Source organism: Silurus aristotelis (genome assembly GCF_946808225.1).
Source record: "Silurus aristotelis genome assembly, chromosome: 3".
NCBI lineage: Eukaryota > Metazoa > Chordata > Actinopteri > Siluriformes > Siluridae > Silurus > Silurus aristotelis.
Window position 1 is genome coordinate 19,639,175 of NC_139576.1, and position 17,874 is coordinate 19,657,048.

A 17,874-nucleotide genomic window follows, 5' to 3' on the forward strand; every position below is an offset into this window, starting at 1 on the left:
CCTGGAGACTCTGCGGCGGCGCGGCGCTCTCGTGACGACTCTGTGGCGGGAAAGCATGCTCCTGGAGACTCTGCGGCGGCGCGGCGCTCTCGTGACGACTCTGTGGCGGGAAAGCATGCTCCTGGAGACTCTGCGGCGGCGCGGCGCTCTCGTGACGACTCTGTGGCGGGAAAGCATGCTCCTGGAGACTCTGCGGCGGCGCGGCGCTCTCGTGACGACTCTGTGGCGGGAAAGCATGCTCCTGGAGACTCTGCGGCGGCGCGGCGCTCTCGTGACGACTCTGTGGCGGGAAAGCATGCTCCTGGAGACTCTGCGGCGGCGCGGCGCTCTCGTGACGACTCTGTGGCTGGAAAGCATGCTCCTGGAGACTCTGCGGCGGCGCGGCGCTCTCGTGACGACTCTGTGGCGGGAAAGCATGCTCCTGGAGACTCTGCGGCGGCGCGGCGCTCTCGTGACGACTCTGTGGCGGGAAAGCATGCTCCTGGAGACTCTGCGGCGGCGCGGCGCTCTCGTGACGACTCTGTGGCGGGAAAGCATGCTCCTGGAGACTCTGCGGCGGCGCGGCGCTCTCGTGACGACTCTGTGGCGGGAAAGCATGCTCCTGGAGACTCTGCGGCGGCGCGGCGCTCTCGTGACGACTCTGTGGCGGGAAAGCATGCTCCTGGAGACTCTGCGGCGGCGCGGCGCTCTCGTGACGACTCTGTGGCGGGAAAGCATGCTCCTGGAGACTCTGTGGCGGCGTGGCACGCCCACGGGAACCTCGGAACAGAGCGGCACGCCTGTAGAAACTCTGTGACGGCATGGTGTGCTCGCCGACGCTCGGAGATGGTGTGGTGCGTCCACGAGAACCCCGGAACACAGCAGCACGCTGGTATAGACCCTGAGATGAAGCAGCCCTCTCATCAAAACATTGGGGCTGAGCTGCAGGCTCATGGGAGATCCGGCACGGAGCCGCGTGCTCTTGAGAACCTTGGAATAGTGCACCTTCCTCCTCAAGGGGACTGTAGTGGAGATCCACCACCTCTATCCCCAACTTCCCCAGAAGCAGCCCGCTGAATTCGGCGAGTGAGCCGAATTTGCCCCCTTTGGCGCTCCATAGTGAGCTGGCTTTGGCAAGAACTTCTCCAGACAGGAGGGAAATACAGAGGGCAATCTTGGCTCGTTCGGAAGGAAACCGGGAAATGTTAACAGCCACATACTCGCCGATGCCTTGCAGAAATCCGCCCAATTCGTCTTTTTTCCCCGAGTAACGAGCCGGTAATCCCCTCGCGCTCTCTGAGGGGCGTGGCGCAGCCGCGCTCTCATGATCCGGCTTCTGTGGATCTGAACCGCGAGAAGCGGCACTGAGCTTCCGGAGGAAATCCGAAGCCGGGTTCAGCTGCCGATCCGTTGCGGTCGGAATCGCGGAATGGCGAATCCGCGTTCGGTATAGGTCGGTCGTTCTGTCAGGCTGCAGACGCGGAAGCCGATATAGTCCGATCATTGTCCTTTTATTTCAACAACCGTACAACACAAAAACACTCATAAGCCGTTGAAAACAACAAACAAAGACATCCACTCGATACGCGTTGTCCGCTATGAGTTCGAATGTCCCAAGCATAATCCATAAAGCCTTCGGCAATGAGTAATCCAAGTCGGAAGTGGAATTCGCATATACAGCCGGCGGTCGAGCAGCCACGCGATTGTCCAGCTTGACAATATAACGACCGACAGCCTGTGACTCAAGAACGTGAGTTTATGTAGTCTGATCTTTCATGAGCCACAGCTGTCGGTAATCTTGGGAAGCAGCGTGACTGCTATCGAGGGGGGCGTGGCAGGGTGGATCTCTGACAGCTACAGACGGGGGCGTGGCAGGGTGAATCCCTGACAGCTACAGAGGGGGGCGTGGCAGGGTGAATCCCTGACACATTTAGTAATAAACACTAGAGAGGAATATTATCATAGAAACACCTTTTGTGATTAAAAAGAAAAACTATTTATTCAGTAACAGTGAGTTACTACAGTTGTAGTGTTCTCATTGTATTCTACAATCAGTCAAAATTAGGATCATAAAAATAAAGAAATATAATATACTTACATATCTGATGTAAAACTTTTAAGACGTGTTTTCAGTTATTTTTAACAATTAAGTGCAGTTTTAAAATACAATGAGGAGTGGAAACAATGCATTAAAGCTAACTTGTCCATGATTAAATAGTTCTTACATACAGTCTTTGTAATAGAGAAATGGCACACAAACACACTTGTGAGTTTGGGATTGTTTGGTTATGAAGCAAAACAAAATTGAACACAATTAAATACGGTGTATGTCTTATCACATAAGAATGTCTGGAATGTAAGTTTATAAATACTTTAAACACCTGCCACTGCATTCGGTATTTAAAAAGAGAAAATAAAAAAAAAATAAAAGTGCAATCACAGGGAAATGTAAGCCCGCCTTCAATGTACCGCCTTCAGTCCATGTGGGTTAAAACAAAACCAGTAAATGGAGGAATTAAAGGTGAAAACCAAAGATCATCCTCTCCGCTTTTACCATTTATTCCTCTTCTTCTTCCTCCTCCTCCTCCTCCACTCCTCCCATGACTTCTACAATGAGCTCAGCTGTACAGATGGCTTCTCCAAGGTTGTTAACTGCCTTGCAGGTATATTTGGCGTCATCGTGCCCGCTAACCTCAGATATGACAAGACTGCATTTTCCTTCCTCGTCATAATCAATCTGGAAATGGCGTGTTTCTTTAATAGGCTGGTCATCTTTATACCACACCACCTCAGGATCAGGATAACCTGAAAAAAAATTAAACAGGAAAAAGTAATTAAATACAATTTTACACATAAAAACCATCTGATATGTAAATATAAAAAAAATAAAAAATACATGACAATACTAAATACCCATTATATTCTTTTTTTTTTTTTTTTGTAAATAAGTGTTGCCAGGGACCGGCAGTAGGATAGACAAATGTATAACTAAAACGAACATCTAAATAAAACTGGAGGACTGAAAAAGTGCATTTCTGAAGGATACCATTAATTAATGAGGGTTTGCAACAAAGTAAAAAAAAATCTGAATTTGAAGAAGTCTGCATTCACATACCCTCAATCTTGCAGTCAAAACGTGCAGCACTGCCCTCCACCACCTCCACGTCCTTAATCACGGAACTAAATGAGGGCTTCATCTGACTCCTCCGCTCACTCTCTTCTGCATACTTCTGGTTCTCCTCTGAAGGAAACCCGAATCGTTTATTATGATGAAAAATACAGTCCAGGTTTTTTTTTTTTTTTTTTTTTTTTTTTTAAGACTAGAGTAAAATTTTTTAATTTTTCAAGACCGTGTGAAAGACAGTTCACTTCAGAAACATGTTGAGAAAAACTAGCCAAAAAATTTTTACTTTGGTTCATTTTTGTTTGAAATATTCCCCCCTTTTCTCCCAAATTGATCACCTGACAATCCTCCACCCACTAGGTAACACTCCCTTTTCAACAGTTTAATGACAACACGTGTTTTCTCTGCGACATGTGAATTCTTTCCACAGCACACGTCATGACACTCAGAGAAAACAGCTAACTAGCCTTTACTACACACATGACCTTACAGATGTCTACAATAGGCTAGTTTTGCTCTGACTGACAGGAGAAAGAATTTGCCATCTCTCCACCAATACAGTACATTGCACCCAATTCTACTCTCCTGAACACCAGGTCACAAAAATATTTGCCGTCGTCAGGATTTAACCTCTTGATGAAAGAGTAAATGCTGTTCTGTTGTTCCACTCTGAGGCATTCTGGACCTCCAATAATGATGAGGCTGATGACCGACAATGACAATAATGCTGATTAGCTTTTACTGCGTCAGAAAGTGGGCATAAGACGGGGTAAATTTTGTACCAACTGGCAATAATAAAAACAAAAGCGCCAAGTACAAATAAAACAAACACTGTCTCCATTGTACCTTCAACTGAGAGGCTCTTCTTGGCATGGACACCAGCCATCATGGCCATGGAGGAGAGTCGACCTATGGCACGCACTGCATGACCTGTTTTCTGTGGAGACGGTTAATGTGTATGTTATGAGTATAACAAAGTGGTAAAATTTGTTTCCTATATGCAGACAGATGAAAAATTTAAGAGAAAAAAAAACCCACTTTAATTATGCCTGGTATTTAATAATGTGTTAAAGACACTAGAACAGTTTCAATGCACCTTGGCATGGGTTATACAAGTGCAGGAAACTACTAATTTCCAAAAGAAGTCCTCTCAGATGGTTTGATGATGGTGGAGAGAGCAGTCTAACACAATGGACCAGAATCTGTTATAAACCTTGAAGGTCATAGCTTATGATTAAGTTTTATGATTTTAAATCAAATCATTCAGTGAGCTCTCGTGCCTTATGGATGGAGGCTTTCATCATGAAGGAGACCATTCACATCAGCAAAGAAATGCTAGATAAAAATGATAGAATTAATAAAGAGCATAAATATGCCCAGCCAGTATAACTTTGCACTGATTTCCTGAGTTCTTAGAGGACAAGTGGACACTAACCAGACTAGCACAATTCCCCTAACAGAACAATAATCACGTTTTCCTATAATTTGTCACCTTTGTACATGCCCAACTAGATAAACATTCGATTAAGAGATAAGAAAATAAGAGATATTTGAGAATAAAAGAAATGATATTAACCCTAATAAAAACCCTGTATGAGGCCTTATGGTCTGTAAGACTACTTCTATAAAATAAAAATAAAAACCCTTCTGCTCCAATTAATCTATACATGAAAATGAATGTCAATATTTCCATTACTTAGAGAAGTATATTGTACATATAGTACATAGAACATCTATAAATAGCAGTGATAATGCACGTTCTTTAGTTTCCTGCCTGCAGATTTGCCCTTAAAGTAAAAAACTTCTTTTTGTTTGTAAACAGTGGTATATACAGACACACCCCTGTGAAATCATCGACTCCAATACTGATCTTTTTCAGAGCAACAGGCATTTGATTTATACACAGTCTCAACTCACCTGCCACCTCCTCCTCAAGATGTATTTCTTCATCCTTTCCTTAGAAAGCTTCTTGGCTTCCATGTTCTTGGTGTCCTGTTTAAGCCAAGGGTGCTGAAAACACTGCTCACAGGTAAGACGAGCCCTAAGAAAACACAGTTACTCAGTTTCATATAGAAACCACTTCTTTTCCTCTGATGTTTTACACTGAACTATAATAAATGGTTTATATCATTTCTTGAGCCAATTTTACATTTAAACAGTATTTTCTCATACCATGAATGATTTAGTATAATAAGTTAAGTCAATCAAACAACACCTAATAATTAGATTGTCACTTAAAGGAATGTAAATGTAACTAAGTAACCTCACTTGGTTCTTGTGTAGATCAACACGTTCGTCGGAGTTGGTTCCAAATAATTAAATATCACCCTTTCTAAACTCACACAAAACTGAATATTCCCATGCTTTCGTGTAAAACTTATAACAGACTGTAGTCATTACAGATGCACAGTGAATACTAAATGTTTGACAGATGGGAAAATCATTTATACTTACAGCTGAAAAAGGTTTGAAACTTAAAACTGCCCAAAACAGAGATAGAAAAAGCCGCAGTCTCTGTATCTCAGAAATCTAAGGTAAGTCAGAATAACTGATGAATGTAACTGTGTAGCATTGATATATGTATTCCTTCTGTGCATTTACTTTTTATCTCTATAATTTCACTTTTTCAATGAATATCTATTGTATAGAGATGTGACACCATTAAAAATAAAACAACAATGATACACAGCCTACTTCATGTCTTTCTTCAGCAGATTGCTGATGAAGTCTTTAGCCGCGTCTGAAATTTCATCGAACGCCTCGTCCTCAAAATCCCAAGTTGCCGACGTAACGTTCGACAGCGTTTCGTTTTCATTATCCCCCATGAACGGAGATAATCCACTCACACTGAAAGAGAGAGAGAGAGAAGACGAGAGCGAGAAGGTCAGACTAAAGACAGAAGACAAACATTAGCGAGATGAAACGCGAGTGAATTTTTCCGGGGATGGGGGCGACAGCTGGCAGTGGTCACACTGAGTAATTCAATCATTCTGTACTCAAAGCAGTAGTGGTGAGTGATTATAATTTGGCTCTAATTAAGCAGCTCGCTATCAGATTATTATTAAACACCCACCCCGAACAGATGGAAACAGAACACAACACATACGCTTCTCTTTACCACTGTTACTTCATCGGTTTTCATCTGCCTTAAATACCTCATGGATGCATCTAAAGTGCTTTGTTATCAAACAGCAGGAGGATATTTTCTTTCTGCTCAGCTCAACTATGTGAAGTTTAGAGCAGAGCTGCAATTTAACTTTAACCCTCACAAACATTGTCGTAATAAACCAGCTCTTTTATAGCTAAACCACTTGTGCTGGCCTGACTGCAGGCTGAAATCCCAGGACTAGCATTAAGGGGAAAGATCAGAGAGAGGCCACAGCGCTACCACAAAGAGACAGACTTCAGCAAACACTGCTAAGGTCACATGAGCGCCGCTTCAGTAGTATAAACACAGGGGGTGACCAAGTCCACACATATTTTTCCTCTACATGCACATGGATTCTCCTTAGATCAACTGCCCACAGTCAGGGATGTATAACCTCAGTATGACTACCACCTGCTCATACACACACATACTAAAGCCAAAAGAGCCAACTGATCATACTAAGGAATCTGTAACTTAGACGACTGCAACCAAAACCCAAACAATTGTTAGATACTCACAGTATGTAGCAGATTACACCGATACTCCACATGTCTGTAGTGTAGCTGATGGCTTCATAGTTGATCACCTCTGGAGCTACAAACTCTGGCGTTCCAAACAGGACCTTTAGTGAGCCAGCATTTTCTGTTTTTACGACAGATTTACATTTCAGCAGTTAGCACAGACTGTATTATTGTATTATATCTTCTCAAGGGACAATAACACGATAGAAATAAAAATTTTTTTATGGGGACTAATGTATAATATAATAATTTAATTTAGTTTGATAAACACATTCTAAACAACAGATTTACACTGTGATTCATTAAACACATTACTCAGGTTTCAAAAGTGTGCATTCCCTTGGGACAAAATTAGGAACATGATTATGAGGTCTCAGGTTTAAAAAGAAATAAATACTAATGAACCGCATTAGAAACTGCAGTCAAATCAGGTCTAGACAGCAAAAGTGCATTATTTTACTGTCAATTTTATAGTATATTTTGAATTGTTCTATTACTGCAAGATACATCAATTTAAAACATTCTAGAATTTGTGTCTGCTTATGTAAATATTTTGTATTTTGTAGCCATAGAGGATGTGAACGTTTGGACTAAAAACTGTCCCCAAAAGGACATACCCAGCCTGCGAGCAAGTCCGAAGTCGATGAGTTTGATCTTGCTTCCTGTTTTGTTGACACACATGATGTTCTCCGGTTTGAGGTCGAGATGAACAATGCCTTTCTTGTGAATATATCCGACCCCATCTATAATCTGCAGCATGTATTTAATCACCTCTCTCTCAGACAGTTCAAAATCCTCATCAATGATCCGCTCAAACAGCTCTCCTCCAGAGACCCTGCACGACATTAAACAGAAACCATACTGTTTTGTGGCTAATAAAGTTAGCAAGGCCATGATGCAGCTTTATGCACCAGGATCACCGTGATAATAATGAAATTATAATGAAATGTTCTCCAGGAAATGTGAGAAGACATTCAAATAAATAACAGTGTAGGTTAATCGTGAGATATTTTAAAGTGAGATTGATTTATTTCTGCAAAATTTCTGAATCAGCAAGATCGAGTGGCTCATCTACATCTAAATAGCAATGAAATTTAAAGAAAATACACATCACCCAAGACTCCAAAAAAAATTCTGTCTAAATTATACTGTACTATAAAATAAAAGAGAAAAGATTTAATTAGAAGGAAACCAGAATGGAGACAGTTTTAAAATACATACTTACATTTCCAGTACCATGACCATGTCTGACTTGCCTTCAAATGCATCAACACACTGCACAAGTTTTGGGTGACGCAAGTCATTCATGATTTTAATCTCTTGTCTGACATTCTCCTTCTCTTTTCCAGAGTATGCTTTTATAAATTTCCCAGCCCAGACCTTTTTGCTTGTTTTATCTACCAATTTAAACACGGTCCCAAATTTGCCCCTAGAACAAGCAAAAAGCAAAAAACAAACAAACATACTGAGACACTGCACATAATACAAACAGGAAAAAAAAAGTCTATAGTTGTTTTATAAACCTGAAGTAGAAATCACAGTACTGAAACTCACGATCCAAGCCGGTCACCCACTTCATACAGGTCTTTAACCTTGACATCAGTTTTAATAGAGACGTCTGTGTATTCGCGTTGCTTCTCTGATTCTGCCGGTAAAACAGTGTAACTTTTTGGTAAAGGCTTTTTCAGTACTATAATCAATTACATACAACTGAAAAGAAAAACCCCAACCAAAAAATAGGCTGAGGTTTGAAACATACCATCATCTGAAGGCTCAGCGTCATCTTTATTCTCTGTTAAATTACAATTAAACAGCATGTTAAGATGCCACTGCTGAACTATAAAAAGAACAAGTTTACTATTCAAGCACTAGGTGGAGCTCACCATCTTCTTCCACTTCCTCCACCCCTACTTCGACAGGAACACTCTCTGCGCTAGGCTCCCCAACACCGTAGATATTCCCAGCTCTTACACGAAACTTGTACTTCCTATCAGCCAGCAGGTTCTGAACATTGTATGAGGTGCTGTTACAGGATGCCAAGGCATTCCAATCCTTATCCACAGAATTCCAGACTTCCAGCTTATAAGACTGAACAGCACTTCCGCCATCGTATGTGGGGCCATACCACGAGAGGGTCAGACTGGATTTGCGGATGTCTGTGACGGCTGGGATTCGAGCAGGAGGATCGGGTTTATCTGAAATGCAAAGGTTAAAAGGTCATGATCAAACCTGAGGAGGAAGAGGAGTAAAAAGACCTAATATAAGCAGACCTATAATATAAGGGAATCCAGAACATATTCAGAGGAAAGACTGGACATGAGGTGGGAACCAGTTAAGTGCACTTGTTTTGGGAAATCCTAGAGTAATGGAATTAGTGTATTGCTATATATACTTTGCCAAGTATACTTTATGCTGTACCTCACAGTTCATTAACCCCTGACAAAAAATAACCTGAAAGGAAGAATAAGTTTGACAGACACCAGTCCATCGCTGGAGAACAAGCGGACACATTCACACTCATACACAATTTAGATCAGCTAATCCATCTACCGGTGTGTTTCTGAAAGGTCAAAATAATTATGGCTTGTAATATTTTCTATGTCGGTGCATTAGTTAGCATTTATACTTCACAATTCCAAGGTTTTCTCCAAAATCCTGATTCAGTTGGAGAACTCATGGAAGTATTTGGAGTGTATGGGTTTTCTCTGGATTCTCTAGCGTCCTCCCATTGCCCAAAAACATGTAACCGGCTAAAAAGAAATAACCTCTATTTGAAAATGATTGCGTGAATGAGTGTGTGAATAAGTGCACAGTGCTGTGTGATAGATTTTCTTCCCACACAGGGTGCTGTTCCAGTATGACCCCACTGCAGCCCTGAAAATTATTAAACACTTAATAAAGAGGATTTAATTAATTAAATCAATCAACCAATAAAATCAACACGACTGCTAATAAAAATCTAAATGATTTATTACACCAAAACTAATACTGTGACACTTCTCTCTAAAGAAAAGAAACTTTTATGCTAAATCAACAAATACATTCATGTTTTACCACAGAAGTTTCTACATTACAGTAAAAAGTTCAAATTATTTAAACTTTTTAGTTGGTTTTTTTTTCCCTTTAAGTTTTTTTGTCTCAGTGGTTAAAGAACTGTGAAGTACAGAATTAAGTATACTTGGCAATCATATTGGAGCAGGACAGGCAATTCCATTACTCTGGGCTTTCGAAAAATGCAATGATAGTTATAGTTGGTCACACTTGTGGGTTTAACACTTACCAATCTGATTAATTACGATCAATAATTAATGGGATTAAATTAATTTTTTTTTTTTTAAGCAAATCATAAACGCATCTATTATTAATCTGTTCATTATGCAAGATCATAAATCAATACAAATTTGGTTTGAAAAAGGCAGATGTACGGGACAGGGGGGTATGGAGATGGATGATCTGCTGTGGTGACCCCTAATGGGAGAAGCCGAAAGAAAAGAAGAAGAAGATGATGAATCGATACAAATTAAGATATTTTACTTTATCAATAATTATTTTATTAACATTAACAATTATACTGCTAAATCTAAATACAAGGGGTGACCCTGACTGGATTTACATTAGTCAAATCAGTCTAAAGTCTTGGGTATAGCCGACTGATAGTCAGGTCGTGCGTATGTGTGCGTGTGTTTGGGGGAAAAGTTACAATTCCTCATAATATTTTAAAGCCATAATATACAGTATATCACACAAAGATATAGAAAAAAATTATAAAAACATTTTGGATCAATAAAACAAAAAAAAAAAAAAAAACCATAAGTAACTGCAGTAACACTTTTAAGTACAGTGCAACACTGATGCAATCAATTTAATTTACAGAATAAAACTAGAACAAAATATACCTTTACAGAATATCCCAGATATAAATCCCTGCCAAAAAGATGCTACTGTGTCAGTCATGGATCATGGAAAATAAAACTTAAATCTTTCACAGTGTTGGTTGGATTGATTTTTACAGACATTAAACATTTATTTAAAAAAATGGTAGTTCTATGTGAAAACAGACATTATACACCATATATAACAAAAATGGCCTGATCCTTATTTCATAAAACCTCTGTAGCCGGAATCAGGCTAATCCTAGAGTCAAATCTTCGAGGTCACCCCTACTGAATACTGTACATGTACCACCTCTTTATAAAACTCATGCAATACATTACTGGTTTACTTTTTGTGTGTTAACAAATGGGTCTAGAGAATTTTAGACACAATTTTAAAACAGTTTTTACACATTTGCTGAGGTCCTGCCCCCCTAACCCCACAAAGGTGAAGTGGAAAAGGCTGCTTCACCGTACACATGGCAGTGTAGCCAGGACACTAGCAGTGTAGCCAGCCACAATATTAGCATTGGCACATTCTGAAGAAGTCTTACCTACTATGGTGAGGTTAAGTGCAGCTTGCTTCAAGCCATAGCTGTTCCTGATCTCAATGGAGTAGCAACCGCAGTGCTCCTGCTTACCGTGTGCGATTGTCAACTGACTGCTGGAGTTTGTGCTCTCAATGCTGATGTCTCCAGTCCCACATTCAATCTATCACGGAAATAAATAATTGAGACAGGAAATCTGTTTTTAATTGACCAGGAAAAGCTTTTTTATTTACTAACTAGGAGATCAGAATGCCCATGTTCACAAAGTGAGCTCAATAAAGATATGGTTTACATGGGTAGGAATGGAAGCTCTTGAGTGGCCTGCTATAGAGCTCTGATTGGAATGCTGACAAAAGTCCAGGCCTCCTCATCCTACATCAGTTGTGGGATTCATCGCGAAACTAGCTGATGATACAGTGCAGAAAACCACTATCAGAACGTTACCCAACCAGAAGCCGTGGGTGGATAAAACTATCCGCGACGCTCTGAGATCCCGCTCCGCTGCCTACAACACGGGGCTCACCACCGGGGACATGGACGAGTACAAGGCTGCGTCTTACAGTGTTCGCAGAGCGGTGAAGGAAGCAAAGCGGCGCTACGGGAGGAAACTAGAGTCACAGTTTCAACATGGTGGCTCTAGGAACCTGTGGCAGGGACTAAGAACAATAACGGACTATAAAACACCATCTTCTAAAATGCCGAATGCGGACGCTTCTCTGGCAGACGAGCTAAACACCTTTTACGCTCGTTTCAAGGCTGCAGCTAACCACGCTAGCGACACAACCAGCGTGCACGCCGAGAGAGCCGGAGAGGTAAACACGTTCACCATCTCGGAGCATGACGTGAGGAGGGCTTTCAAGAGAGTGAATACCAGGAAGGCAGCAGGACCAGATGGCATCACAGGCCGGGTTCTGAAAGCCTGCGCTGACCAGTTAGCACCGGTGTTCACTGAGATATTCAACCTCTCACTGGAACAGTCTGTTGTCCCCTCATGTTTCAAACAGTCCACCATTGTTCCTGTCCCGAAGAAACCCCAGCCCGCCTGCCTTAACGACTACCGCCCTGTAGCCTTGACCTCAGTAGTGATGAAGTGCTTCGAGAGACTGGTCAGAGACTTCATCACTGCATCACTACCAGACACACTGGACCCACTACAGTTTGCGTACCGTCAGAACCGCTCTACTGAGGACGCCATTGCTCATCTTCTCCACACTACGATGAGCCACCTGGACCAAAGAAATGGGAACTATGCAAAAATGTTGTTCGTGGACTACAGTTCAGCGTTTAACACAATAATTCCCTCCACACTCACCTCTAAGTTGGAGGTCCTGGGACTCAGCCAGCCCCTGTGTCAATGGATCTCTAACTTCCTGACAGACAGACCACAAGCCGTACGGGTGGGAAAACACACCTCATCCACCCTCACCCTCAGCACTGGCACCCCCCAGGGTTGTGTTCTGAGCCCCCTGCTTTACTCAATGTACACACATGACTGTGTGGCCACATCCAACTCCACCACCATCATCAAGTTTGCTGACGACACTGTTGTGGTGGGTCTGATCTCCAACAACGACGAGACGGCCTAACTACAGGAGGTTAAAAACCTGGAGAGATGGTGCCAGGAGAACAACCTTCTCCTGAACGTCAGCAAGACTAAGGAGTTAATCGTGGACTTCAGCACAAAGCGGGAGCGGGCATACCAACCTATAAACATCAGCGGGACCCCAGTGGAGAGAGTGGACAGTTTCCGGTACCTTGGTGTTAACATCACACAGGATCTGTCTTGGTCCTGTCACACCAACACCCTGGTGAAGAAGGCCCGGCAGCGTCTGTACCATCTGAGACGCTTAAGGGACTTTAAACTACCCTCTCAGGTGCTTAAGACTTTCTACACTTGCACCATTGAGAGCGACCTGACGGGCAGCATCACTTCCTGGTTCGGGAACAGCACCATGCAGGACAGACGAGCCCTCCAGAGGGTGGTGCGTTCAGCTGAACGTACCATCCACACTGAGCTCCCTAACCTGCAGGACATCTATAGCACGCGGTGCAGGACCAGAGCCAGGAAGATTATGAAGGACCTCAGCCATCCCAACAATGGACTCTTTTCTCTGTTGCGTTCAGGAAAAATGCTTCCGCTCCCTGAAAGCGAACACAGAGAGAATGAGGAGGAGCTTCTTCCCGCAGGCCATCCGGTGTTTAAACCAGGAAACACCCAGGATTTAGAACTGGCCCACTCTCTCCACCATCATCATCACACTTCTCTGTACATATATTCACCGTTCGCACCACGACACTTTAAACTCTGGACTTGCACAGCACAGTGCACTTTTTATTTTATTCATACCACATGGACCATATTGCACATGGACACTTTACGGACCTTTACACCACACCATACCGCACACGGACACTTTATGGACATAGATTGCCTATTGTTTACATATTGTTTACATTTTTATTTTTATTTTGTTTACATTTTTCACTACACATTGTTACTGTTTATATGTATATCTGCTCATACATTATCCTTTTATATATATCTATATATCTTTATACCTATATTCTTTTACTTTATTTTATTTATTTATTTTATTTTATTTTAATAGTTTTTCTTATACCTTATAGTTATTTATCTGCCTCCTTTTCTTTCCCCCATCCTATTCCCTCATGCCGGACCATCGTACAAAACATTTCACTACATGTCGTACCCTGTATGTATGTGTATGTGATGAATAAAATTTGATTTGATTTGATTTGATTTGAGTACCTAACTTCACTAATGCACTTGTGGCTGAATGAGAACAAATCTCCACATCCACACTGAAAAGAGAAGTAGAAAATCTTCTCTTTCTTGGTTGAGTGTCCACAAGCATTTGTCCAGAAAATCAGAACATTAACCAAGTTACAGTTGATTGGCAGCTTCCGATATGATGGAAAATAGCAAACACTACCTAAAGTAGCTTCTGTTTTCTTATTTAATTGCTCAGTACATGTTTTCTGTAAAATTGGCATTTAGAATAAATACTTAGTAACACAATTACATGAATAATGCTATAATAATTCAGTATTTGAACACTGATTTGTTCAAGTATGGCTTATTAAATGCACATTACACTCACTGGTTTGCGAAACTTGAGCCAGGTGCAGGTGATGGGTGGCGCTCCAGTGAACTTACAGACAAGACTAACCCGCTCTTCTGCTCGGATCTTCAGATCATCAGGAAACTGCAGGATCTGAGGAGGCATACCTAAATACAAAGTGTGGTTTAAAGGTTTAGTGCTTTTACAGCTGGTGCCAGTCTGCATCCACACACAATAAGGGCATAGGTCCAAATGTGTTGTTTTGCAAAAGAAAAATTAGAAAATTCCAGAAATCCCATGACACACCTATAAGGCTATAAGCTACAGAACTAAATAATGAAAGCAATCATTCTAAATAAGTGACTGTCACTGGTAAGTGTAAAAAAAACAAACGATTTTTCCTATAATGGTCCATTTTACCTTGTTTAACTGGTATTTTTGGTGGTGGCTTCTTGATTCGGGCCTCGTCTGAAAAAAAGGAAAACTTAAATCAGTTCTGCATTACGCTGAACCTCAGCTTGCACAAGTAACGGGATAACGATTTGCTTGAGTACATCATATGTAGCAAAAACGAAGGGTAGATTGCACATATGCACACACTCACATTTGTCTTCTTATTGTTTGGACCTTCCATTTAATACTACGCTTACCTCCACTATGCTATACCATGCTACCACCTAATCTTTCAGAGTTTTTGGTAAAAGTATTTAAAATTCCTTGTAAGGCCATGCCAGGCTCATACTCCGTTTCCAACAACAGTCACATATTCCTATCCTTGTGGGAACACATTTTTTTTTAATCTTTGCAAATTACTTCCACTGGCTTTCATATGAATGTAGCCAAACAATATTGTGCCATTGCATTTGCTAAACAAATTGTATGGTCTACCCAAACATGCTCCTAAACTCAAGTGTATTGAGTATTCATTTGATTTAGACAACATTTGATCCTGCACACACATGTATAAACTAGCTGATTCTGAGACTTTGAGAGAAAAGAGAGGGTGTGCCTTGTTCAGTTCTCAATGTCCTAAGAGAGATCAGATTATATTCTTTAGTGCTTGCCTTTTTTGGTCATACTAAATATAGCAACCAAAAGAAGCCAGAAAATAGTTCTTGGCAGCATTTATTTTACATCTGAACATTGCCATGAAGAAAAAAAAATAAGGTAAAGAAGCAAACTAACTCGATCAGCATGTAAAAGCTGAACCGGGCTTATTTCAGTCAGCAGCCATTAGAAATGTATGGTGTACTTTTCAGTGGTACGTCACACATTCCAGCCTCGCTGCTTATCCAGAAGAAAAAAACTTCCCTGCTTGGGGAAATGAAAACTTCCCTTTGCCAACATTAATCTATATCAGTTTCATGACTTCACTCATTGTTATTGTGATAAGAGACAGACTTTTTTTATTATTATTATTAAACAAAGCCATTCACTTTTTAGATTTGCCTGAAAGACGTGTCAGTTCACAAAGAAAAACATCTGCTATTTCAGCTATTTATCTCCAACACAAAATAATACAGTGAATAATAATACTGAATAATGACATTAAAAAATTTTTTTTAGTTCATACATACTGCGGTAGAGAATGTTTAAACAAAATATTTGATTACCACTACGCCAAGAACTACTGTAAACAGTTCTGCAACTAAATGCAGAATGAAACCATGTGGTAAAACAAATCTCATCACTAATTCAAAGACAAGATATGCAGAGATAAAAAACACACAGTGTGGACATTATGATAGCAAAAAAAAATTAAGAAATAATGCTTACAGTTGAAAGTAGCAGGAAAGTGAAATTAAATTAATACCACAATGGAATCAGTACATCCATAATCAAAGGTTTATCTAAGGCATCACCATCATCAATGTTTATGTCTGCTCAGTGAAGGCCAGCTGCCTTTAACCTATTAGATAAGATATACCTTTAATTGTCCCACAGTGGGGAAAGTCCTCTTTTTTTTTTTTTTTTGCTGCTGTAAAAGAGACATAATACAGTATATACACACAACACAATGTGTAAATACAGGAAAAAACTCAACTAAATAAAAAACAAAAAATAATAATAATAAAGAGATCACGAGTAAGTAGTAACTAACAGACATATTGCACATAGGTAATATTGCACGGTTTAAAATTATTGTTACTGCACATTGTTTTTTTTTGTTTTTTTTTACTTGTTATAGTTATTATTTAACAAAATATACACTAAAAGATCAGCATATTTTGGACTGACATACAGTATGAACATATTATTAAGGCAGCTAATTAATACTATATACATACACACTAATCTAAAGCTCAGTACTTATAGGGGAAAAAAAATTTAAATAAAAAATAATAATAATTCCCAATAGGTTCAAGTGTGTTTATTCAGTAAATTAGGTAGCCTTCTTAAGCTTCTCTACATCACATGGCCAAAAGTTCTAGGGAGGAAATGATTCCTCAATTAACTCAAGTAATTCGAATACAAAAATTTGTTTAGTCTATTAGACTCCACACAGAGCACCGTGTTTCCCCATGGACCATTATTACTGATGCACCACCCCCTAAACTGGAGCGCACTGGACAAGTAAACACAGAAGGCGCTGCAGAATTAAAAAAGATATTTGTTGTATAATTTTGTAGTGATTATAATATAAAAAGTACTGGCACACAGTCACAAAATTACCATCTCTCCCACATTTCACAGTCTGCACTGGGCAGCTTCAGGTCATCACATTGTCATAAATATTCACTAAGTCACTTTTAGACAGTGTATGTGCACTCCTGCCAGTATACATTATGTAACATCATGTGCAGCAGTAAATCAAACAGCACAAGTCTCTTTGTTATACTGTATTTTAACAGCAACTGTCTTAAATACCAAATTATTTACAAGGTTGTTGACGTCAGGCCAATTTTATGTTTAATGACAACTTCTTTCACTGATTACTGATTATTTTCACAAAAAATGGAATAAAATAAACATTCAGGTCTAGACTCCTGACTCCTGAGGGCAAGAGCTAAGAAAAAACAAAGAAAACCAGATGGAAGAGATAGAAACATGTCTGAGAATTAGGTAAGGATTAGAAGAATAATGTTGGAAAATTTTAAATAATAGCAGCAAGGAAGTTCAAGGATTAAATGAGTGATCATTCTCACTCTATACATTAGAATTGAATAGAATAGACTTAAAAAAAAATAGCCTAAGCTAGTATTAAGATCAAGATAAGAAAAAGGCAGAATAACATCTATAAAAATTATGACTTGTTATGGCACAAACATTTCCATATAAAAAATACGATAAGTACTATGTGTGTGTGTGTGTGTGTGTGTGTGTGTGTGTGTGTGTGTGTGTGTGTGTGTGTGTGTATGTGTGTATACCATTGTATTATATTTTCTCAAGGGAAAATAACACTATAGAAATAACACGTAATATATTTTAGAGTAGTCAGTGAGTCATTGTGCAGCTTGTACAGCAGTACAGATTTACTGTCCTTTAAAAATAACTTAACATACAGCCATTATTGGGTAAATAACTGTCAACAAATGTGAGTCCACCCTAAGTGAACATGTCAAAACTGTCAATATTTTGTGTGAGCATTATTTTTTATC

At 40.3% G+C, this 17,874-nt stretch overlaps 1 protein-coding gene across 3 annotated transcripts in view; it reads right to left on the bottom strand.

Annotated features, from left to right (window-relative positions):
- Window positions 1-1,951: 1,951 nt before the first annotated feature.
- The window catches only part of mylka (myosin, light chain kinase a), a 54,295-nt gene continuing 38,372 nt past the window's right edge, over window positions 1,952-17,874 (bottom strand). For all 3 annotated transcript variants that reach the window (XM_083536671.1, XM_083536673.1, XM_083536672.1), the window contains 14 exons: window positions 14,696-14,743; window positions 14,315-14,442; window positions 11,199-11,355; window positions 8,656-8,967; window positions 8,532-8,564; window positions 8,327-8,417; window positions 7,998-8,201; window positions 7,390-7,607; window positions 6,770-6,893; window positions 5,798-5,950; window positions 5,021-5,144; window positions 3,950-4,040; window positions 3,095-3,220; window positions 1,952-2,784 (listed from right to left, as the gene is read on the bottom strand). In XM_083536671.1, coding sequence (XP_083392797.1) covers window positions 2,537-2,784; window positions 3,095-3,220; window positions 3,950-4,040; window positions 5,021-5,144; window positions 5,798-5,950; window positions 6,770-6,893; window positions 7,390-7,607; window positions 7,998-8,201; window positions 8,327-8,417; window positions 8,532-8,564; window positions 8,656-8,967; window positions 11,199-11,355; window positions 14,315-14,442; window positions 14,696-14,743 — 2,057 coding nt within the window. In that variant the 3' untranslated portion in view covers window positions 1,952-2,536. The remainder of the gene's footprint in view (window positions 2,785-3,094; window positions 3,221-3,949; window positions 4,041-5,020; window positions 5,145-5,797; window positions 5,951-6,769; window positions 6,894-7,389; window positions 7,608-7,997; window positions 8,202-8,326; window positions 8,418-8,531; window positions 8,565-8,655; window positions 8,968-11,198; window positions 11,356-14,314; window positions 14,443-14,695; window positions 14,744-17,874) is intronic.